The sequence below is a fragment of the Pinus tabuliformis genome, chromosome 2_2 (genome assembly GCF_031772625.1).
Source record: "Pinus tabuliformis cultivar Carrire ecotype Pingquan chromosome 2_2, CPIR1, whole genome shotgun sequence".
In the NCBI taxonomy this organism is placed as follows: Eukaryota; Viridiplantae; Streptophyta; class Pinopsida; order Pinales; family Pinaceae; genus Pinus; species Pinus tabuliformis.
In genome coordinates this window covers 579,492,414-579,517,863 of record NC_142300.1, presented here as the reverse complement: position 1 = coordinate 579,517,863, position 25,450 = coordinate 579,492,414, and the positions used below count along the sequence as shown (strand labels likewise).

General features: G+C 38.1%; 1 protein-coding gene across 7 annotated transcripts in view; it reads left to right on the top strand.

Annotated features, from left to right (window-relative positions):
• The window catches only part of ZEU1 (P-loop containing nucleoside triphosphate hydrolases superfamily protein), a 48,646-nt gene extending 23,744 nt beyond the window's left edge, over window positions 1–24,902 (top strand). For all 7 annotated transcript variants that reach the window (XM_089404984.1, XM_089404986.1, XM_089404982.1 and 4 more), the window contains exons 4-7: window positions 23,642–23,753; window positions 23,856–23,915; window positions 24,097–24,201; window positions 24,320–24,902. In XM_089404984.1, the coding sequence (XP_089261110.1) occupies window positions 23,642–23,753; window positions 23,856–23,915; window positions 24,097–24,201; window positions 24,320–24,436 (394 nt within the window). In that variant the 3' untranslated portion in view covers window positions 24,437–24,902. The remainder of the gene's footprint in view (window positions 1–23,641; window positions 23,754–23,855; window positions 23,916–24,096; window positions 24,202–24,319) is intronic.
• The last annotated feature ends 548 nt before the right edge of the window (window positions 24,903–25,450 follow it).

Here is a 25,450-nt window from a genome sequence, read left to right as displayed (position 1 = left end):
AAGGCACTGATCCTCCAATAGGTGGTCACTTAACAAATACTTTTCTTCACCTTTCCCTCTCTCTTCTAGGTCTAGCCAAGTTGGGTCACTTAGGGCATCATTTTCTCGACAAAATAGCCTTAGAAAAATTTCGATCTCCTAGCCTCTCCTGTGCTGGTGTGCCCTCAAGGCCTCCTACAATTTTGAAGCAATTTCGATGGTGGAGTTGTGAGATAACCCAAGCCTTAGCTCCAAGATCAAACTTTGCCCTAGTTTTCCCAAGGCTAATGCCTCGTAGGATTAGTTTGACACCTTTAAGTGAAAATTCTTGCTTTGATTCTTTCCTCCTCCTTGCTTGGGTTAAGAACATCATTGGTTGCTAGAATCCTTCTCCTTAACCTAGGCTGGGTCCACTTGGTCCCATGTGGTCCCACATTTTTGAAAAGTCAACTCTTCAAGAACCATTTGGGAAGTCAAGTCCAATAAGGATTTTAGGATTGGGAAACCCCTTCATAAGGCATATTCTTCTAACCTAACCCTCAAATCCTAACCTCCTTATCCTAGAAATCTTTGTGCCTTGCTTAACAAGAAAGAAAACTCTATTCTTAAACCCCTTCTAGGAAAAGGATTATAAAGCCTCATCCATTGGTTGATTCATCCTTCACAAGTGACTTTCTATATACCAGGGCTCCTCCCATCAATGAAAGTCCGCAAAGAGTAGGGAGTCTTAGCTGAGGTGACAGTGGGCTAAGCCTCCATCGTTGCCGTTTGATCTAGTAGTTGCCCTTTAAGAGTTCCTTTTATGCCCCCTGCTAGTTTGAGTGGTAACAGGCCTAAAAGGGCCTCGACCCCCCTTTGGAGGAGCCGTCTAGCCCTAAAAGGGCCTCGACCCTCTTCCTTGTGCCTTGCCGTGGCCTCTAGGAGGCCTTCCTCCCCCTCGACCTCCCTTTTGGCCTTAGCCGCAACTCCTAAGGGGATTTTCCCTTAGCCATGGGCCTTCTAGGGCCTCTTCCTAGCCCTGTGTCAGCCTCTAAGGGCTTGACGTCAGCCCTTGTGGGCTCCTCCTTGCTCATTCAGCCCTTTTCTGACCTCATTTACCCCATTGTTTCCCTTTTTGGTATTTTGCCTTGCCTTGTGCCACTTCCCTAGTCTTGGGGTTTCCTAGCCTTCTAGCCCTTGCCCTAGTCTTGTATTCAGTCATCTCTGGTTTTTGCATTGTTTGAGTGGGCTAACATTGTGGTTTTGCAACAAATATTAGAGCTAACTTGGTCGTTGAAGGTTCTCAAGTGCATGGGACATCAAACTAGCCATCAACTAGGCCTTAAGGCCTCTTGGTTTGCTCTATAACCGTCTTGTTCCATCACTGTCCTAATTTTAAATTTCTGAAGTATTTTATGACAACAGCATATTTAAAAGCCTAACATATTTTAAATAAGCCTAAATTCATCAATAATTCACCTAGTGCATTAAGAAGTAAGCCTAAGTTAATTTGAGTGCATATAAGTGGTTTTCTTGTGGGCTGTTTGGTTTATTTCAGATCTGATATGTTTGCTACAGCCACATAAAAACATCTACAACAGTGATTTAATTTCATAACAGTGACATAATAATTCATTGGTAATCATATTTCATCATTGTATTGTCACTTGCACTCATTGGGCTTGCATCTCTATGCATATTTGATCATTTTCTGAAGGCTGTAATAATATTTCAGGGTCTGAAATTTACTGCATAAGGTCTGATATAAAATTACAGTGGTGATAAAAGTGGTTGAAAGTCATCTAATCTTATTTAGCTTTTGTTTCTTATATCTTGTGGATCTTGGATAAGTGTTTAATTGAGTAATTGGGTGATTTTCTTAACGCTGCAATCACATGTTTATTTGCTGATGCATATTGCATTTCTGAATCATTGGCATCTATTTGCACTCTTGCACACACAAACATAAGTGCTCTAATCAAGTTGATACTTATTTAATTGGCTAATTGCTCTAAGTGACATTGCCATTGAAGGTCTTGCTTCTTATTGGATAATTGGATACATTGCTCTTTGTTGAATTGGATAATTCTTGTTGCGATTTTATTGCATCCATAAGAAATCTGAATCTCTTTTGTGTATCTAATTGGCATATTGATAATCCATTGAAGTTGCTAATTGTATCAAGTAACATTAATCTTGTCCTTTTGAGCAATTCTCTATTGGTCACATTTTTTGGCATTGTTGAGTTTCGAGCACTTTCTCTTGTGATTGATTGAGATTATCATTCATTTATTGTTTAAGTACCTTATTATTCATAATTGAAAATCATTAAAAGCAAGTACTTAAGAACATTAAGTAATCTCACCTTAAGAGTACTCATCTCTTGCACTTGTATTCTAGGATTAGCCTCTTGCATTAATAAATTTACTTCCAAGTATAAGCTTGGTTGATAGAGATATAGTCCCCACCTTTCTCATTTAGCTTGAGGAGTTTAGCACCTTTTTAGTGGTTAATACGGTGATTTTGTAGTCGTCAGAGCCACAGTCTTTGCAGCGCCGGGTTAGAACTCCAGGGGAGGTATCGCTAACCAAGCCTCAACTTGCTTCCACCCCGGTTTCTCTCTCACAACCTACTCTAGAGACTAGCTTCAAAACAGTTAAGAGGAAGGTTACACTTAGAATAGGCATATATCTTAAAATAAACCAAATTTCTGCATCTCACCTAGATTGTAGGATTTGCATTTCATGTAGGATAGTGAAGCATCCTTAAGCAACAACTGTTCATTCATTGACTTGATAAATAATTTGTTTTAAGCAAGTAATTGACTCCATTTAAGGCACTAGTCTTCCATAATAACCTAATCAAATCATTTAACTTGCTAATTCAATCAAGTTGCTAGGCCATTCAATTGTCGCTTGGACTTGTGGGTTGCTTACGAGTCTTCGCTCTTCGCACTTCATAGGGACTACCCCCCATAGCTTGCTGTAGGGAGACAATTAGAACAAAGAGGGCGGGGATCAAAGTGACAACCTTTGTTCTGAGCGTTGTCACATCTTGCTTGTACAGTTTGGGTGAAAACATGATCTTTATAGGAGAAATTTTCTCCTAGATTTGTCTTCAGCCGACAACCAACAAACCCTTGCAGCCACTTTATAGCTCGATGTGCTACTCTTCTCCACCACTTGAGCCAGCCATTGTGTGCCGTTTCTCATTTGTCATGATCGTATGTTTGAAGGTGGGCCATCCAACCTTGAAGGTATGATTTTTCATTATGTAATTGGGTGCTTATGCTTGCTTTTCTTGGGCACATTTGGGCATGGATTAGTGGGAGGATTCGACAAAAAGAAAGGGCTTTGACTACACTCTTGTTCCCCTATCTCAACTTGGGGGTTAATCTTGTATCTTAATTTTGTGGGATTTCCTCTATTGGCTACTAGCTTTAGGAGTGGCAATACATGAGAAACTCGGACTTTGGTTGCGTGGTCTAGCTTCCCGATACCATATATCACACTTCCCTCCGCTCATCACGTTTTCCTCATATGGGTCCACATTTGTCCATTGGGTCCACAAGGTGTTAGCCTCCCCCTCCCATTGTCTACACCTTGGGTCAGGACTGGAACGATGCCCCAAAGGTTGCCACACTATGGGCTTCTTCAACACCACCACATTGCTTGTTCATGCACCAGTTATACAAAGATGGTGATACACTTGGACCATGTTGCCCAACCGGCTACGCATTGCACTCGACACTTGGCAGCTGATCCATGGCCTAGAGGAGGTTATGTCTTTTTCGGGGAGACATGGAGGGTGTGTGTCATCTTCTAGCCCTCATTGATGGAGCATCGAATTGATCATGAGCCATTTGGACAGCCATAAGAGCCATTTGGAGCCCAGATAGCCCAAATTGTTGTTTAGAGATGTTTTGCAGCATTTGGAGGGCATCCCCCTCTTATTCATTATTTTTGAGGCCCTCACTCTCATCCTTAGCACATGAGGCCTCAACGCTGCCCTTCTAGGCCTCCACGTCAGTCGCGCGACCCTAAGAAGGCTTATTCGATTTATTTTATGAGCTATCATGGTTGGCTTGTAACCATGGGTGGGTTACTAGACATTTTAGGCATTGGAGGGGATTCTTCTTTTCATTTTTGAACTCTTAGATCATGTATAAATAGATGAGGCCTAGCCTCATTCTAGACATCACTCTTTGGATTTTCACTATCTCTATTAGAGAAATTCAAACCTGCAATTAAAGGACGAATTTGGACGATTTTGATGCATTTTGATGTTTGGAAATTTTCGCTATCTTGGAGCTTCTCTTTGGCATTCTTGTGGATGGATATATTCTTCATTGTCTTGTAAGTGCTATTTAATGTTATATTTTTGATCTAATGAATGTCTAATGCATGGAATATTGTCTTATGGTCTTTAATGTGCCCTAATTAATGAAATTTTGTTAGAACATTGAAGCTATTGGAATTTTGCATGTGTTATTCATGGATAATGAATGAATGAATGTTCCTAGAGGTTATGATACATTTTGCACTCCTTGAAACTACACTAATAATTTCCATCGAAGTATAAAAATCTAGAAGTGTTGTGTATTTGCTTCACAAGGGCTAGCGAAGTTGCTTCGAGGTCTCCTAGAAGAACGACTTCCCAAATCAAGGTAATTTTTGACTCCATTTCTCCCAGTTGCTAGGCAATGATCTTAAATCCTTGGTGGTCAATCGTTAACTCAACGAATCACCTTTCTTTCACCTTTTCTCACCTCTTTTCCTCATCCCCTTAAGGATAAGGAGGCCTCCCTAGGGCTTGGTGCGAATCACATTAGAGAGGAGCTTTTGCTAAAGCGTTTCGACAACTTTTTGCATTGGTGTTTCCCATAGCTCTCCTCCAGATTTGAGGGAATTTTCACAGTGGATTCTCCACAAAATTTGATGCCCTAGCCATCACATCAAGGGGGAACCTTAGGTGCTAATCCTTCAACTTGGGGATTCATTAAAGGCTTGTGCTTTAGTACTTATCATTCATAGCCTTTTCTCTTGTATACCTTAACTTTGAATGAACTCATATATCATTGGATATCCTAACCCTAGGTCTCGTGTAGTTTTCCTTTCAAGGGGTTTTTATTGGAAAGTCTCGCTGTCTTCTCCCAAAGTTCACACTTTCATCAAATCTTTCTATTGAATGAGCCTCCTTGCCTCACTTGAAGTTGAAACTATCCTAGACGCATCTATCACAAGTGAGGGATATTGAGACCCCCCGTTGGTGAAAACCCGAGAAGAGAAGGGGACATAGGCTGTGGTGACAGTGGGCCTATGTCCCAAGTGTTATTTTGCCCTCTAGCTTATGCCTATTTACTAGACCTGCTAGTTTGTGCAACAATAAACCCCAATGTACACATCTTCTTTTACAAATTATAGGTTGGATTTGAAAAATGCTTCACAAAAACCATGGGTTAAGTTTCTATAGATCTAGAAAAATCATTCTAACATAGTGATTCAAACATTAAGACTAGTTGGCTGAGTGAGAATGAATTTGGGTTGTTGAAATACAATCCAACTGCCATGGCCAAATGTGATGTGCAATTAATGCGATCGCCGATTCTGTTCTTTACTTTCCAATTACAATGGCGAGCAATTGTGAGAGGTGGTGACTAGAGTCCTTTGCTATAAGCTCTTTTCTTCGTCACGTCTACTGGCTTTGTTGGCTTGGTAAAACAGGGAGCTATATCTTGGAGATCTTTGAGCGACCATAGAGGAGTTGTTGCTATGATTTCCAAAGCCGATTGTCAACAATTGTGTGCCAATTTGAAAGCAAATCTTAGAAGTTTAAACAAACAAATACATAGTGTAAACATGTTACAAGGTGAGGACTGAGAGCTGACATGATGGCTTTGAGCAAAGGCTACAGGTATCAGTGTTGGGAAAAATACTGGGGGGGGGTGAATCAGTGTTTAAAAAAACTCACAATAATAATTTTCTTTTCTGAAATATATACACGACTTTATTGAACCCAACGACTGTTGTAAAAGAAACTAGTATGCTTAGTAAACTTGTAAAATAACTAATTCTTTATCTGTTAAACTTAAACTAGATTGTAAGAGATTTATGAGGTATTTGATAAGCAGTAAGCAGGTGCAGTAAGAACAGCATAAAGTATCACACATAAGCAACACACATGAACACTAGGATTTAAGGTGGAAACCGAATGTGGGAGAAAACCACCGCTGTTGTTGTCTCAATCTTCAAATTTATTAATATCAAAAGCTTCTTACATTCTTGTACTGGTGCAGACTCATGCCAGTACGCAGGCACCCACCTGCTGAAGGCTACAACCTTCACTCGTTCTCCAGCTCCTACTAGAAGGGAGCTCCAACCCCTTGATCTGATTACCAACTACTACTGGCAGGAAGCTTCGACTTCCTCACTGAAGGCTCCAACCCTCAACAACATCTGTGGACCACGTTTCATAAATTTTCACACTGGATCCACCTGCTTTAATACATCACAACTTGTAGATCAACTGAAGCAAACACCAACTTAATTCAAACAGAACAGTGAGATCACTGTAACCAGAACACAGAACTGAACTCAGAATACTGCATCAACACAGAATCAACTACAACCCTGATCATTCATATGTCAACATGTATACGCTACTTCACTTAAGGAAATTCGTGTGTATACACGCTTTTCTGTAGAGCAACCTGCGTACAGATCTCAATATACTAAAAACTTGTAATTCTGAACCAGACAGAGTTCTAAAATATTTTGTTAGCTTACAGAACCCTCATACAATTAGCAACATCGATAATCTTTTCAACCAATCAACATGTAACCAAATTCAACTTCATCATTCAATCAGTTCTACTTTAGACATTATTACTCAACCCATATCAACATGAAGGCATCATTGACAGACAATACAGATACAACAACACTGATTATGTTGATGAGTCATTTATGAACATAAACCCTTCCTTTATATACGCGACTTTGATGAAACGAACCCGCATGTATATGCGACTTCACTGAGACCAACCTGCGTATAGATCTTCAAATTTTGACAGAAACCCTTCCTTTATGTTCGCGACTTTGAAGAAGTAAACTCGCGTGTATATGCGACTTCACTGAGACCAACCTGCATACAGATTTGCAAATTTTGACCTAAAATTGCGTGGCTCTTTAGAACTTCAGAAAGATCCAGATCATAATATTCAGAGATAAAAACATGCGTCAATACTTAGATCTAGTCAATCCATGAGCAGATCATACATTCAAAGTCATTTCAGGTCTCATGATCCTGATCCATCATTGTATTCATTGGTGCATAATTATTTCAGATCTATGTGTCAACTATGGCCCTTACAATGCAAATATACTTTAGATTGAAGTATTCATCAAAAACCCTTTCACATGCACACTTAGCACTTTGATCTTCACCTCCTTATATAGTTAGAGCCTTAGCCAATACCATGGGTCAAAACTACACTAATGCTGGTGGTAATATTGGACGGGATCAAGTAACCGTTATTGCGCTCAATATTGTGGGCTAATACCATGGTAAGGACCCTTGGTATTCTTAAATTAGTGCACCAGCATGTACGTGACTTTGCTTCTTTGTACCTGCGTGTATACGCGACTTGGCCTTGACGAACCCGCGTATAGATCTTCAAATATTCACCTTTATCAAACTTTTGATTCTGATTTGTAAACCTTTGTCCCATCATTCTGTTATTCTGTTCCATCACTCTGTCACCTCTGAACTGACTTGTGGATTCATCTAGTTACCATATACTTGTTCTGTTACAAGTGAGTTGCCATCAAGGACAACACAAGTATCATAATGCCAACAATATCCCCTTTTGGACTTGATGGAAACCATGTTGGTGTTGATCACCTCAACTTGTAGAAACTTGTTAGATACATCAAATAACCATTATTCAAACACCATGATACTCTCCCCCTTTCACATCAAGGGCAAAGGGTGGACCAAAGCTCCCCCTTTGGATCTGATTTGCATTATACTATCCATGCTCCCCCTGAGTACATGCTGAATCTTCAGAAATATTTTCAAATGAAGAACATGACTCTATATCTCAACTGAGTATGACCTTCCTGTCACCACAGACTCATACTTTCATCAATCACCTAACCAAGTGGGGATACATATTTGACTCAACCATCCAACCAAGTGGGATTACATTTTTGACACTACCACCCAACCAAGTGGGATTACATATTTGACATGACCTCAAAAGTCCATACATGACTGAATATGACAATTATTACATCATAGGTCTCCACATGACCTTTACATCAAATGACAGATATGACATTAATAATTGAGACCAAAAGATCTTAATAGTAGCATAATTCAACAACCATAATGCCAACAATGCATTATATTCTGCAAGGCTAATGCTCCCCCTGAACTTGTGCTACCTGTTCATTGTCAACAACTCATTCATCAAAGCATCTTCATCAATCAGATAAATATCAATGAGAAAAACATAACTCAATACCATATCAGCAGACTGTACCCATCAACACCAGACCAAGAAAAATCAAATCATAATTATCAGTAGCATGTCAGAGGCTGATCTTGAGTCCATCCCACTGTTTTTTTCTATTAGAGACAAACAAACACGACTGTCTGCAAAGAAACTCGTGTATATACGCGACTATACTTCATGAAACCCGCGTATAGAAAGCAACCTTTTGAATTTTCACCTGTAGACTGAGCAGACTAGATTAACAACAAAATGAGGCAGAGACAACTCCTAGTTTCTGTCTAAGATATTCAAATGCTTCTTTGGGAAGAGGTTTAGTAAATATATCAACAACTTGTTCTTTGGAGGGAACATACTCTAATTTAACCTTTTGCTCAAGCACTTGTTCTCGTAGAAAGTGGTACTTAATAGGAATATTCTTGGTTTTGGAGTGCATAACAGGATTTTTCGAAATACTAATAGCACTTGTATTATCACATAGGATGGAGATGGGTGGAGAACATTTGATTTGTATATCTTGTAATGTTTGCATCATCTAGAGAAGTTGTGTGCAACAAGATGCAACAACCACATATTCTGCTTCCGCTGTAGATAAGGCAATGGAACTTTGTTTCTTGCTAAACCAAGATACCAATCGGGGCCCCATGTAAAATGCACCTCCACTAGTGCTTTTCCGGTCATCAACATTTCTAGTCCAATCCGCATTTGTGTATGAATGAAGGGTAAGATATGCATCTTTAGGATACCATAGACCAAAGTCTTGGCTTCCTTGAAGGTATTTGAATATTCTCTTTACTGCCTGAAGATGTGATTCCTTTGGATTGGCTTGGAAACGTCGAACAATCCCAACTGCATGCATGATATCTGGTCTGGTACCTGTTAGATAAAGCAGACTTGATTCCTTTGGATTGGCTTGGAAATGTCCAACAATCCCAACTGCATGCATGATATCTGGTTTGGTACCTGTACTCTGGTTGGTTTATTGTGGGAGAATCATCATTAGAACTGAGGCTACATCTTGTCATCATGGGAGTACATACAGGTTTGCAATCTTCCATCCCATACTTCTTCAAAATCTGCTTGAGATATTTTGTCTGTGAGAGAAGGATGCCATCTTTTGCTTGTTGCATTTGTAGACCAAGAAAATAGGTTAGCTCCCGAAGTAAAGACATTTCAAATGCTTGCTACATAACAGAAGCAAAGTTTTGACTCATAGATTCTTCATTATTGCCAAAGATGATATCATCAACATAAACAACAATATTTAGCAGTTTATCATCCTCAATTTTTGTGTACAAGTTGCTGTTTGCAGATCCTTTTGTCAAACCTTGTTGTTGGAGATATTTGTCAAGACAATAATACCACGCCCGCGGAACTTGTTTTAGCCCATATAAAACTTTTTTGAGTTTGCCTACAAGGTTTTCATCATTTGCCAAAATGAATCCTTCTGGTTGTTCAATATATACTTCTTCTTCTAGATCTCCATTAAGGAAAGCAGATTTTACATCCATTTGATAAACTTTGAAATTTCGAAAACTTGAAAGTGCAAGAAACATTCTTATGGCTTCAAGTCTGGCTACTGGTGCAAATGTTTCTTCAAAGTCTATACCTTCTTGTTGAGCATAACCTTTACAAACAAGTCTAGCTTTGTTCCTAATGACCTCTCCATTTTCATTCAACTTATTTTTGAATATCCATTTTGTCCCAATAACATTTTGACTCATAGATTCTTCATTATTGCCAAAGATGATATCATCAACATAAACAACAATAATTAGCAGTTTATCATCCTCAATTTTTGTGTACAAGTTGCTGTTTGCGGATCCTTTTGTGAAACCTTGTTGTTGAAGATATTTGTCAAGACAATAATACCATGCTCGCGGAGCTTGTTTTAGCCCATATAAAGCCTTTTTGAGTTTGCATACAAGGTTTTCATCATTCCCCAAAATGAATCCTTCTGGTTGTTCAATATATACTTCTTCTTCTAGATCTCCATTAAGGAAAGCAGATTTTACATCCATTTGATAAACTTTGAAATTTCGAAAACTTGAAAGTGCAAGAAACATTCTTATGGCTTCAAGTCTGGCTACTAGTGCAAATGTTTCTTCAAAGTCTATACCTTCTTGTTGAGCATAACCTTTACAAACAAGTCTAGCTTTGTTCCTAATGACCTCTCCATTTTCATTCAACTTATTTTTGAATATCCATTTTGTCCCAATAACATTTTTATCATGAGGCCTTGGAACCAATTCCCAAGTATCATTCTTTTCAATTTGATCAAGTTCTTCATTCATGGCCTTAACCCAACATTCATCTTTACTAGCTTGATTTACATTTTGTGGTTCAATGGTGGATAATAAAGCTAGATAGCTAGAAGATCTTGCAAGGGTTCTTCTTGTTTGTACCCTAGATTCCTTTTCTCCTAGAATTTGAGTTTCTGGGTGATTATTTCGAACATACCTGGATGGAGCCTTTTCTTTGTTTGATGTGTCTTCTTTTGCTGCTTCATTAGTTTCTTCTTCTATATCATTGCGATTTGATGTGGGAAAGCATTCATCATCATCATCCTCTTTTGCTGATGTTACCTTTTTGGGATCTGTGCATGCTTCATCAATCACAACATTAATGCATTCAACAATTTTCCGAAGTCTCTTATTGTAACATTTGTATCCTTTGCTTCTAGATGAGTAACCAAGAAGTATTCCTTCATCTTCTCTAGCTTCAAACTTACCAAGTTTTTCATCATTATTTTTGATGAAACATTTGCTTCCAAAAACTCTAAAATGCTTTACAGTGGGAGGCTTACCATACCAAAGTTCATACAGAGTTTTATCACTATTCACATGAACATGAGCCTTGTTACCAATATCTAGCTGTAGTTCCCACAGATGCAATTGTTGGACTTTGGATAAGCCAACGCTCCCTGCGTGTTTCAGGATATGGACTAACCGCCTCTCGTGGATCCTTATCGTTGGCGATGCAATCATTGACTATACCTGTGGGTTTTGGTCTAATGACAATTGTGATTCCCAACAAGTAGTATCAGAGCGTAGGTCACAAGTTCGATACACACCCGACTCGCGTTGGGGCGGAGATTTTGGACATTGGATAAGTCAACGCTCCCTGTGTGTTTCGCGACATGGACTAACTGCCTCTTGTGGATCCTTATCTCTGGCAATGCGATTGTTGAATATACCTGCAGGTTTTGGTCTAACAACAATTGTGATTCCCAACAATCAGGTCTGAAAATGGGCATGCAAATATTTTGGACATGAGAAAGAGCCTAGGTTGCATGATGGCACAAAATGGTGGGTAGAATAGACATGCAAAGAAATGATATGATGACAACAATGTTGGCCTTATAGTCCTCCACATACACAATGGGGTGATGGCCACAATGGTAGCCTTACAGTCCTCCGCATACAATCCGACTTGTCTTTGCGTTCACTGGTGAAAATGGTCGAGGTTATGTGAAGCACTTTGATACTTGTCTCTATGTTTTCTGGTGAAACGCTCTGATATTTGATACCTCAGGTGAAACGATCTGATATCTGTCTCTGCGTTTGCTGGGATAGGTCTGAGCGGGGGCATAGATGGCAGGCGAGCTATGCAGGCAGAGATATCTACGCATGCAGATATGGAAGAGGAGCTGCGCAGGCAAAGATATCTAACACGGGCAGAGAGAATTCGAGCACCTTAGAGAAATAAATGCAGACAAGGTGGAGTGGATGCGGGACCCTAGGAGGACAGGTTTGATAGACTGGAGAATGGCATACCAAAATTGGGTGTACGAAGGAGAGTCTCATACTAGACTGACAGGCTCAACACAGTTTGGGAGCAGAGCTCAGATTGATAGAGATGCAGATGTGACTGGCTTTTGAGCAGTGAGGGCACGCAGGCTAGGCCACAAAACTAGTGGCTCAAACTATTAATGAAGGCAGGAATAGGATTGCTTTGATACCATGATGAATACGCACACCAAATAATAGACCAATTTGGTAAATCGTGGGATGCATTCTATTCACAAGATATACATGTTAATGCATTTTTATTAACCCTTGGATTTCTTCTTCCAAGAGGTCTCTTGGACTGCCCATAACTGTTGGCCTTCACTTGAGGCTTTTTGCCTTCCACTCAAGTAAATGTGCCAAGTTCACATAACTCAAGAGGATTATGTTTCCAACAGTATGCGACTAGGTTGAATGGCCTTCTCCTTGACAAAACATTAAAAAATTACCGATCAGATTAATAGGGTTGCAAAGGTGCGTGCAACTTGCCAGGATGGGCGCAAACAGGGTAAGGGTTCACTGTCACCTCAGCCCAAACCCCCACTCTTTAGGCCCATTTTCCTTCTAAACACCAAGAGAGGATTCCCACTCAATACCTCAAACTATCCAAGGAATTAAATGGGGTCAAAAGTTGAGTTGGAGGAATAAATTAGGGGCTGTCCTGCTGATTTTTGTAAGTCTACAGCAGAAAATTAAAACCAGCAAAACACTACACTCAATTGTGTCAAACATAGCATCTACGTATTCAAAATTGCTGTAGAAAAAATGTACTAACTAGATCTGAAGTTATTTTTATGTTCGAGTCATTGGTAACTGCAAACTATAGAATCTGCAAACCATAAAATGTGGAATCTCAAACTATAGTATCTGCAATAAATTGCAGGGACAACAACCAAATTTCCCCTAACAGACCACCCAATGAGTGCCAAAGCAGTTCTAGGGGTGGGAGCTGGAAGCTGTTAGACTGAACTTGAAAGATTACTTCCAAGCCTTGGGTAACAAATCCCATTGGTTATTTGCCCAAAAAAATTAGATTTAATCAAATAACAACTGGAAATAGTGATTATTTTGGCTCGAAAATGATAAATCATCAATGTTTATTAATAGTAAAGCCTAAATACAAGATCCCAAACAAAGTACTTTCTTTGTATGAGTAGGGGACCTTGACACTATTGCAGATTTCTTTTGTAACACCGAGTAAAACACAAAAATTTGCAAGAAAGACACTTGATATATAGGGTAAAACATATGCAATAATAGCCCAAATTTACTGTTTCAAAACCTTGGCTAAAATAATCTTCAATTTCAATAAAGAGAGGTGAATAGACTTGCCAACTTGAGATAAAACTTGAAAAACGAGCAAGTAAAATATTCTAAATTAAACTAGAAAATAAAAAATTTGAAGTTTTGTGTTGAGAAATCTAGGGGCAGCAGTATAGGTGATTTCTTGATCCTTATGATAACTGCTTGTGAATGTTTTTTTACTTTTCTTGATTAGATTCTTCTTTAGCTTGATTATTATTGTGTTCTATTCATCAAACATACATCAAAACATAAATAACAATGAGACAAAGGACCCAAGATATAGGTGATCAGCCAGGGCCAAAACCTCTCCAATCTTGAGAGAAAAACCCACAAGAATTTTTCTTCTTATAGAATCTTCATTTGACGAATTCCAAGACCTAGACCCTTGACCAAGAACCCTTCCAAGACCAAGTCAATGCTTCCTCTTTGAATAACTTCTCCTTACAACAACTTCGACCTACTCAACAACTGCAACTTAGGAAACTGCAACTGCAACTTCGGAAACTACAATTGCAACTTTGACTTGCCCAGAAACTGCAACTTTGACTAGCCCAGAAACTGCAACTTCGACTTGCCAATAAATTGCAACTTCGATTAGTCTAGAAACTGCAACTTCGACTTGCCCAGAGACTGCATTTTTGATTTGCTTGGAAATTGCAACTTCTCTTCTTCGCTTGGGTAGATTCTCTCTCCTAGAGAACTCGACTTCCAAAACAACTCTTCTTGATGACCTAACTTCACTTTTGCAACTCGGCTTCACTGCAACAATATGTGCCCTAATTCCTTCGCATGTGTGGAGAGAAGTAGCCCAAAAGCAAATCCAAAATAACTCGACTTTTCCTCCTTCCTTTGTCTTCTTCTTCTTTGCATTTCTTCTTGTTCTTATGATCGAACTTGTGTGTGAGTGAAGTGTCTCTAGATGAGGCCGAGGTCTTCTTTATATAGGCTTCTCATAGGGTCGAATTGCTCCTTTTAGGCCGACTTGAAGTGTCCTTTGGCCGATTTGTTGCTCCATGAGGCCGACTTGATGCTTGCATGTTTGACATGGTCTTGGAGGGTCTTTTGACTCTAATTTGACTCAAATAGTTTTTCTTACAATATGTAACATGCCCAAGAAGGGTTATTCATACATGACAATGACTCTTTTGACTTTATACTATATAGACCCAATGACAAATCCTAGAAGCTCTCAACGAGATCTTGACCTAAAATAAATTTCCCTTGAGCATGAAACCCATGCCTCAAGAACAATAATAATAAATTTTTATTTTTCTCTTTTCATTGAATACATAAAATCAACATTACATATGTCATTATGAAGACCGAACCTAGTTACATATTTCAACACTCCCTCTTAACTAGGGAGGTATTCATAATCCATACAAGGTACTTGGACATTCTCAATCTGAAGAATTCTCATAAGAAGAGCTGGATTGGTATTTTTTTAGCATCATATCATCCAACATTGTCACATAGCAAGGCCTTAACAACTCTATCTCTCCACAAGATCAGAGCACAATGCTAGCGAGACCAATGATTTATAGACACCCTCGTCATTGTCTCTCGGAACATACCCCATCTGGGTTCTCTCAGAGTATGTTCCACCAGAACTATTCTTATCTTAGATTCCCAGTCCTCAAAGAATATCGGTCCTCTACGACTACTCTTATCTTGGATGTCCTACCACATCCTCAAAGAGTATCGGATGCCAAATGCTTACCCAATCCTCCATTCTTTCTTCCTAAGTGAAAACAAGAATGACGTGTCTATCCATCCCTCTTAACCAGGGAGGATATACCCATTCCTATGAAGGAATGTGCCCATTCCTATAAAGGAATGTACCCAAGCTCCCTCTTAACTAGGGACTTGACCAAGCTTCCCCTTAACCAGGGATTTTCTTTCAACAACTCTCTAGGTGGAGATCATGGGACAATCAACTGCTTGTAGGACTCCCTCTTTCGATGTCATGAATTTCTTCTTTGTCATGGAGCCTACATTTTTTGGGACTTCTTCTTAGGGCATCAACCATCCATCACTTTCATTCATGAATCATGTCAGTCATGTCATCTTTTCTTTCATCGGAAAGTGATCCATTAGTCCATATTTGGCCTTTCCTTCATACTTTGCTACCTTCTTCACATCATGTTTCCTTCAGGATCTTTCATCCTACCACATGAGTATCAATTGTAGATGACATCTACAACTCTTCCTTTGGTAGCCCTGCATTAACCCATCCAGATATTGTTCAAAAATAAAAAATGAACATTAAATCAAAATTACCTTTGTGATGGTCTTTTCATCATGACATCTACTTGTTGTCACATCAACATCCTGCATACATATTGACACATCTCCAAAAAGATATTACATGTCAAGGGCTATCTTCCTTTCAAAACTTCATCGGAGTCTTCATACCTTTTCATTGGAGATGTCATGGTCAATTCTTCCAGTTCATTAGATGTTGATTTCCTTTTCTATGTGACCATAGTTGCATCTTTCATGATCTCTCCTTACTTTCTTCACATACTGCTCCCTAGGAACTTCCATCCATAGTTCCTTTATCTTTATCAACCACCTCATATTTCATATGAGGACATATTATGTTTATTTCATCTAGTCAATATGTGAACCATGCCTTCATGCATCCTTCCAAAGGAGGAGGTCCCTTTCTCTTGATCATGCTCATGAGGTAGAGCATTTATCCATGCTATTTGCAACTATATGACACGACTCTATTAAATACATGCACACATACCTCATCTCTTCCTTTCATTCATATAGACTTCCTTTGACAACTTCTTTGATTGAAAGAACTTCAATCACCTTGACCTGCTTTACTTCTTTTGACGTCATACCACCATCCCATGAATCCCATACAAGGTGGAATTCTTGGCGAGAATCTTGCTTCTTCCAATAGGTGAACCTTCCAACGGAGGATCTTGATCCTCCTCATCGTGCAAATGCTCCTTTTTGAATGATGTATGATGAGCTCTATACTAGATGACTTTCTTTTTCCAATAAGCACTACTTATGCTTCCAATGAGGTTACCGAGAGTTACTCCCTTGTATTGCCATATATTCCTACTTTAACTATCTTTGAAGCTTCTTATGATGATGTCACGAGCTCTTGCTTCAATTGTATGCTTTCTTGATGCCATCTCCTAACATGATGCATCCTATGATGCTTCTAATGCTTTCTACGATGATAGCTTATACTTTATAAAAGAAAATTTGAAACAAAAACTTGAAAAGAACTAGGCGAGGAAGACTATCTCAATCATAGTAGAGATCTTTTACTTCCTCCTTGGATTTCTTCTTTTTAGCTTCTTCCCTTTCTCTTTTGTTGTTGTCCTTCTTGAGCTTTGGACAATCTCTCTTGTAGTGCCCATATTCATGACAACCATAACATTGAACCTTCAACATGTTGTTCTTCTTTTTCTGAGGACCAAGCTTCCCAAACTTACCTTTTCTTCTAGCCATGGCAACAAATGCTTGAGCTTGCTTGCTTGATACTAGATCACTTTTTGCCTTAAAGCTGGTTTCTTCTATCTTGCATAGTGACCATAATTCATTGAATGGAGTAGCTTCCTTCTTTGCATAAATGCTGGATGTGAAGTTGCCCCATTCCTCCGGTAGTGCATTGAGCACTATGGTAGTCATTTTCTTATCCAACATTATTTCTCCCAACTCTTGTAGTTGGTCCCTTATTTCTGACACCCTCATAAAATATGAGGCTATTCCTTCTTCTTTCAATATCTTCATCTTGTAGAGTTCTTGTCTTAACGAGATCACTTCTCTTGCAGTGCTTACGGAGAACAATTCTACAAGTTTGTCATATATTTCTTTTGAAGTTTCTAATTTTGATACAGGGAATGATGGGATCCTTAATGGATTCTATGAGAATCCTTTGAGCCCTTACTTCCCCTTTCATGAATTTTGTAAGTGCTTGAGCTTCTTCCTTTGGAGGTTTAGTGATTGAGCCCTTAACATGTTCCATGACTTCATTTTCTATAAGATTCAGATCTGCCCTTTTCTTCCATGTAAGAAGTTTGGAGCCCCAACCAGCTTGTTGCTTTCCTTGCAAAAAGACATTTTGACAGATTCAGATGTAGACATAAATATACTTACTTGTGAAGATGCTCCTTCAACCTGCTGCCTTCTTGAATTTGATGATGATATAGGTAATAGAAAACTTCTTCTTGATGAAGATGGTTTTCTTCAAAAGTGATCCTTGACCCAAGGAGAGGGAGATCACCTCGAATCTTTTGATGATGATGACAACACCTTTTATCTTTGTTTCCCTTGGATGAGAAGACTTCAAGATGCTTTAGATAGTAGTTCTTTCTTGGAGATAGGGTCTTTGAGTTCTTCTTCCTTGAGATGATGATTTGAGCGAGGTTCTGAAGAATGCTTCAAGTGTAGACTCTTCTTTGAGCGGTCTAGGGTTTCGATACTTCCTTGTATTCAAAATGCCTTGGAGATGAGAGGATCTTCTTGATGCTTTGATGCCTTTAATGATCTATTAGTACTTCGGTCCTTGACTGTCCTTTGATGAGTTGCCCTTCCTTGACTTGTCACCTTAACTCTGATTCCATGTTGAGAAATCTAGGTGCAATAGTATAGGTGATTTCTCTATCCTTACGATAACTGCTTGTGAATGCTTTTTACTTTTCTTTATTAGATTCTTCTTTAGCTTGATTATTGTTGTGTTCTCTTCATCAAACAGATATCGAAACATAAATAACAATGAGACAAAGGACACAAGATATAGGCAATTAGCTAGGGCCAAAACCTCTTCAATCTTGAGAGGAAAACCCACAATAATAATAATAATAAATCTTCTCACCCCTCTTTTAGTAATGTTGTTAATTTACCCTGTATTGATTTTGATCCTCATGTTTTTCACCTCTTGAATAATGGACTAAATTTTGCCTTGGCTCCTAGAATTAGGGACCTTCTTGATAATATCAAGGAGGTTATTAGGCAAGATTGTGCGATTATTCTTAGAAAAGCGAGGCCTCCAAAGAGCAACATTAGCAGAAGTGAGTTTCTCGCTCTTGGGTTCTTAAAAGATAACCCTGACATTGTCGTTATTAAGGCCGACAAAGGAGAGGCTGTCATTATTCTGGATAAAGCTGATTACATTGGCAAGATGTTGGACCACCTTTATAATAGTGGGAGTTGCAAGAAATTCTTGAAGAATCCTATTAAAAAAGTTTCTAAGTAGGTCATCAATGTTGTTAAAGCTAACCCTGCTCTCAACCCCCTCAACAAGAAGCTTATTGAGAGTAACCCTCTCACCCCTAGAATTTATGGTCTTCCTAAGATTCATAAAGAGGGTCCCCTTTAGACCTATTGTCAACACAATAGGTTGGCCTACTTATGTTCTTGCCAAGTTCTTAGCTCAAAAGCTCAAACTTCCTGGTTGGCCACACTAGCTCCTTTGTTAAGGGCTCTGCTTCCTTTGTCAATTAGCGTAAAGGTATCAGGCTTGACCCTGGGGATTTTCTTGTTAGCTTTGATGCTGTTTCCCTTTACACAAAAATCTCCATTAAGGACGCAATTAATGTCATTAATCGTATTACTGATGATGATACTACTAATTTAGTTGGGCTTTGCCTGACTTCCAACTTTTTATAGTTTCCAGGGTGAATTCTATTAGAAAACATGTGGTGTTTCCATGGGTTCTCCGCTCTCTCCTGTTGTTGCTAACTTATTCATGGAAGATTTTGATGCTAAAGCTTTGGCCTCTGCTCAATTTCAACCTAACTTTTGAAAAGGTTTGTAGATGATACTTGTGTTGTCTGGCCCCATGGTCGTGAAAAGTTGGATTTGTTCCTTTCTCACCTTAATTCTCAATCGGACTCCATCAAATTTACAATGGAGGTTGAAGTAGATGGCAGTCTTCCTTTCCTTGACGTTCTCCTCTCCAGATTGGACGATGGTTCCTTGTCCCACCAGGTGTTTCGCAAGAAGACTCACACTGAACAATATCTTCATGCCAACTCTCACCATTTCCCAACACAAAAATTTGGTGTTCTAAACACCCTTGCTACACGTGCGCTGAGGGTCTCAGATGAAAACCACCTGGAGGATGAGAAATCCCACCTTCTGGATGTTTTTGAGAAAAATGGCTATAGTAGACATCGAGGTCTTTTGGCTTTTCAAAAAGCCAATAAAGGCTCTTTGATTAAGAAATCTCATGATGAACATTCTTCAAATGTTCTTCTTCCATTCATCCATGGAACCACGGATAAGATTGCTTGTGTTCTTAAGAGGAATAATGTCTCTGCTACCTTCAAGCCCCTTAATACTATTAGGAGCTCCCTTAGATTTGTTAAGGACCTTGTGAACCCTAAAGACATGAAAGGGGTTTATTCAATCCCCTGCTCATGTGGGATTCCCTACATTGGAGAGACTGGTTGCTCCATTAATCTGAGAATTCAAGAACATGCAACAGACATCAAGCATAATTGTTCCTGCTCCTTAGCTATTGCTGAACATGCGGAGAAAACTAAGCACCATGTTTGCATTGAAGATTCTAAGGTCATTGCAAAGATTGATCATTTCCACCATAGGAAGTTGAGAGAGGCTATTGAAATTGAGAAGCAGAACAAAAATCTCAATAGGGACGATGGTTGGAAATTAAGTAAGAGTTGGGTTCTTGCCCTTTCTTTGTGATTTTCAGTTTATTCTTTTTCTTATTTTATATTTTTATTCGTTTATTTATTTATTAATAATAATAATAATAACCATGTTAATAATAATCATTTAATAATTCTTTTAAATTATTTCCATTTTAATAATTTCTTAACACCAAATTAGTTTTTCAGTATCTAACCTTTATTGTTAATTTTAATTCAATATTAATTATTATTATTATTATTATCCAATTTTAAGGTCACGACCACGTCAAACACCAAATTGGTGTTTAGACCCCCTTGTTTGTGGGACAAGGGACCCACCTTCGTGCACTGATTTGACTGCTAAGTCTACAAAGGCATACATACTCTACCCCCCTCTATTTTGAACCTGTGACCTCTTAGGGCGAAACACATGCTCTTAACCATTAGGCCCACTTAATCTGTATTAATAATTAATATTAATATCTAGTAAACTCTCACCTTTGACTTCATTAGTTACAATTTCTTAACTAAAAAACTAGTCGTTATGGTTAGTTTTTATTAAATAATATTATATTCCCAACGGCTAATTCTGGAACTTGATGCATCTCATCGCTATTTAATCCCATTGATTGATCTGTGTTTTTCACCTTGGTCCTGAATATGAACCTCATTATAGGTTCGAAACATCGACCAGAAAAGTATTTGATGTGATTAATCCGAAAGTTAATCTCAAATTTTTTATTTCTCTTTTACATCAAATGCAAACATCAAGATTACATAAGAAATTATGAAGACCGAACTTAGTTACATATTTCAACAATATGACCATAAGCATGTGCCCTTATTGAGGTGCCATGTCATCCTACCAATAGCTGCCACGTGTCACAACGAGACTAGTTCAACATGAAGGGTTAATGTTTGAACAAGTTGACCCATGCTCTGTTGTTTGATTTCTCATTCAGCTGTTAGATTCATTTGATCTGAGCAAACATGCTCGACCTCGTGCGAGTTTAGATGCTATCCGCCATAGATTGGATCACTGAAGCATGGATCCACCTTGAAGATGCACACTATTTAACAAATTTGGTGATTGTGAGTTTTGCCCTATAGTTTACTTCCTTCACTAATGTTGATCTTCAAATGGCCGTAAATTCTTATATGGGAGGATTTTTTTAGAGTGTGATATACCATCAGAAAGGTCTTGGTGAGAACTATCCAACCATACTATCCATAGGCTTATTAGAAGATCACATCCTTGTGAAAAACTCAATTAACTTCACACTTCTTTTGACTTCACTTGATGAGAGCATGTAATAGATCCAACTGTCATACTGTTTCGTTTGATCCATGAGTAATATTGCTGCTTCCTTGGGCATCTTTTTTGACATCAATGACACTGGTTGTCATCAATGACAACATTATATGCAGCATGTGTGCCCAGCCTAGCAGGTTGCATGGACCTTGGCACCTCTGCTAATCCGATTGGTAACAATTCCTATTTAAAATTTTATGCAAGGGAGGAAACTAGACATATGCATCCTTAACAAAACCTGGATGTTGGAGATACTATAAGGAAAAGGTAAATGCATTTGCAAATTTAGTTATTATGGTCAGGATGGCCAGAGTGACTAGTTCCTGTGTTATTATCATACTCCCTAGATTTATAGTCAAGAGCTGTACTTTGTAATGTCACAAAATTGCGCTTTTGACTTGGATCAGGCTGGAAAAAAGATTTCTGGCACAGCCCAATTAAACTTGGGGTTGACCAAGTTTGTTGCCTCTGTTAACATGAGTTTGAGTCACGATTAATCAGAAGTCAAACTTTGCGCGCTGAATTTTTGCTGATATTTTTTGATTTGTTTGAGTTTTTCGTGATCTGAATTTCTTTGTGTATTTCATTATATTTTTGTACCTGTTGACCTTTTTCTGATCTTAGCGAAAATCTTGGCTCTCTGCCTCGCCAAGTTTTTCCTGATTCTGAGTATGTCAACTTTGGTATTTTGTAACATCCACTATTAATGTACTCCAGGAGTTTCACTTCTTTAATGTCAGGTCAACTGAGTTTTGGGTTATTGTCGACTTGTTTCTTCTATTGCACATTTTGTTAAGTCAACTTGTGAAGTCCGTCTGTCTCATTTTTCTTCGGCTATTTGTGTCTTTGCATTATTTTTCTTGTTCTACCTCTTCATCCAGTTTACCCTGGGTACCTTCATTGGGATGAGGGGAAAGTGCCTGGTGGGTTTTCGTGGGAAATGCATTATGCTTATGAAGGAAGCTATGCCCCTGAACTGTTCGTTGACTTGCAACTTGTCCTTCACCTACGAAGATGAGCATGGCTTGAATTTGAGGTCAGGTGAAAGGTCATCTAAATAGCCTATTCGGAGCTTATTTACTGCAGAAAAAGAAGTTGCATACAAAAATTACATCAAGCTATGGAATGCTTGTATGGATCTTTTAGTTCTTCAAATTTGCCATTTCCTATTTTTAAATGAAGTCTAGAATAAGTCCATGTAACAGGAATAAGAATATATTTTCCAGTGGTAATCACCAAATTCTGACTGCTACACAGCTCTAGCATTTAATTTCAAAAATTGTAGAACTGATAAAAGTTTCTTAGTATTCAAGAGATATATACAAGCTTCATCTTACAATGTAGAAATAAAAATGAGGTTTTGACAATGTAACATATTAGTCTTATAATCAGTGTGTATGAGTTGATACCTAATTAGTCAGGACTGGGGCAAGTATCAATTAAACGAGGTGAAGGTTGGTTGAATTGTAATTTTGGTTAGTAACAAGTGGAGTCTACGAATGCATAACAAGGAAAAGTAAGAGCAAATTTGGACAGTTCTTACAAAAAGGATTTTGCATTGGAGCATTCTACATTGAACTTGTTTGTGTTTTGCCCTATATTTATTTGGAAAAGTTCTGTAACCTGTACTTTAAATATTGAATATCTCTGAGTTGTGATTTCGTTCTGATATGTGTTTCTGTGTGTCAAACAATTGTTTAAGGAAAATCTTTTATATATTGGGTGAAGAAAATTTTGAATAGCGATAGATAGATTATATAATGTTCAGGTATATTATAATTGTGAAAAAATGGGTCTCATCAAACAGTTGTGACTCGTTTACTAAGAGGTGATTAATTTGGTATCTATCATTTTCAGGAATCTTCTATTTTGGGGTATTGATTGCATTAGATAGATTATATAATGTTCAGGTATATTATAATTGTGAAAAAATGGGTCTCATCAAACAGTTATGACTCGTTTATTAAGAGGTGATTAATTTGGTATCTATCATTTTCAGGAATCTTCTATGTTGGGGTATTGTTTATGCAATCGAACTTGTTCTGTACCTGCAAAGATGCTGTTATAGCAAAATTCAATATGAAGTTCTTATCTTTCTCCCTTGTATGGAGAAGTAAACATTTTAAGTTTTTTTCAGGTCTTTAATGGAAGCAAAGCTTAAGGCTGGAACCTCTCTAATTGTTGATCGTTATTCATATTCTGGGGTTGCATTTTCTGCTGCAAAAGGGCTTGACCTGAGCTGGTGTAAGGTATCATTTGTTTTAGGACATGCAAGTTTCTGCTGCATTCTTTTTATCAATTTGAAGCAATAAACTGAACAACCATAATAATCAGGAAAATATTCTTTGTAGGCTCCTGAAGTTGGTTTACCAGCTCCAGATCTTGTTCTCTACTTGGACATAGCTCCAGAGGTAATTAAATTCAATTAAAGAACATTGTGGTTTTATAAGATGCTTCACTCAAATTTGCATTTTGTCATCTGATGGTTGGATAGACATGATGTGTTTTCTTGAGATTTTTTGAGTTGGACTAATTCTAAACACACAAACTTCAAAACTTTAATATTGGTGTGTGTTGAGATTTCAATTTCAGAAAGCAGCAGAACGAGGAGGCTATGGAGGTGAGCGATATGAACAACTAGACTTTCAAAGAAAAGTAGCAGAGCTTTATATGGCTTTGTCTGATTCAACCTGGCAGGTAATAGCTATTCTAAGGAAAAAATTCTGTTTTTTTTGGATATCAGTTAGAGAGCTTTGTGAGTACCTTCTTATAATCATCCCTTTCTACTTAAATTTCATCATTTGTTAAATTACAGATTGTGGATGCATCATTGCCGATAGATTCTGTGCATGAAATCTTGAAGAAGCTTGCCATACAATGTATTAGTGATTGCCAAAGAGACAAGGAGATTTCTTGTTTGTGGTCATCATAATAACATTTAATATGTAGTTCGGCCAGTTTGCCTTCCAAGTGATTTTTGTTTGAAGCAAATGGAGCAGAGGGAGCCATACATTGTTATATTGATGATTATCATGCAAGTACTGCATACAGTCTCTGGGTGCCAGCAAAACGTTTCAATGATTACTGATTTATAAGTATTATAATATTTTTGAAGGTGTTCCCTAATATTCATGTTCCAAGAGTTTATCCTCTCTTTTATATGTGGGCAGTTAAAAGTTAGTCAGATCCATGATCCTAACATCTCTTCTAAGATCATGTCCTTAATCATCTCAAGGTTCTCATTTATCTAAGCTGCAGAATAGAGTATCTTTTAAAGTGTTTGATGCAGCTTAGGGCAACTCTTGGATTGATATTATGGATCATTATTGTTGATATACTGCTGGATGAGAATCAGGATAGCCAGCCAACAAAACTTACATGGTTGCTTTTGAAAACTACCATTGTTTTCCATTGACATGATTTTTACTTTTAACTGTGTTGAATTGATGGATTGAAACGTGGCTTCTTTTGATATAAAAAAAATGCCAAATATATGGTATATATCTCCATTAACTTTTCCAGAAGCAGAGTCATAAACCTTCCATGATTATTTTGTTTCAATTTACTTTTCCTGAAACAGAGTTGATAATTTCCAATTTATTTTCAGACTCGGTATTATTATTGAAGAATTTTAGGGTCTGAATACCATCAGTTAACAAAGTCTTGCTTTGGGAAAAATATCTTTCAAAGCGTATGCAACATGTTAGATTTTCCTTGTCATATGGAGATCTTGGCCATGCTTGCGTTTGTACTATGTTGGATGAATACCAACTGTTTTGAGTGTAACTTCATACTATTATTGGGGCAATTTAATAGCTATATCATTTTAGTTGGGTCATTTGCTAAGTTTGTAAATTCATAGCTATTTTCTGCATGATTTTTAGCTGCTTATGAGTGAACAGTCCAACTTGTACATTCATCTACTAGTGCAATTCTTATTTCCAAG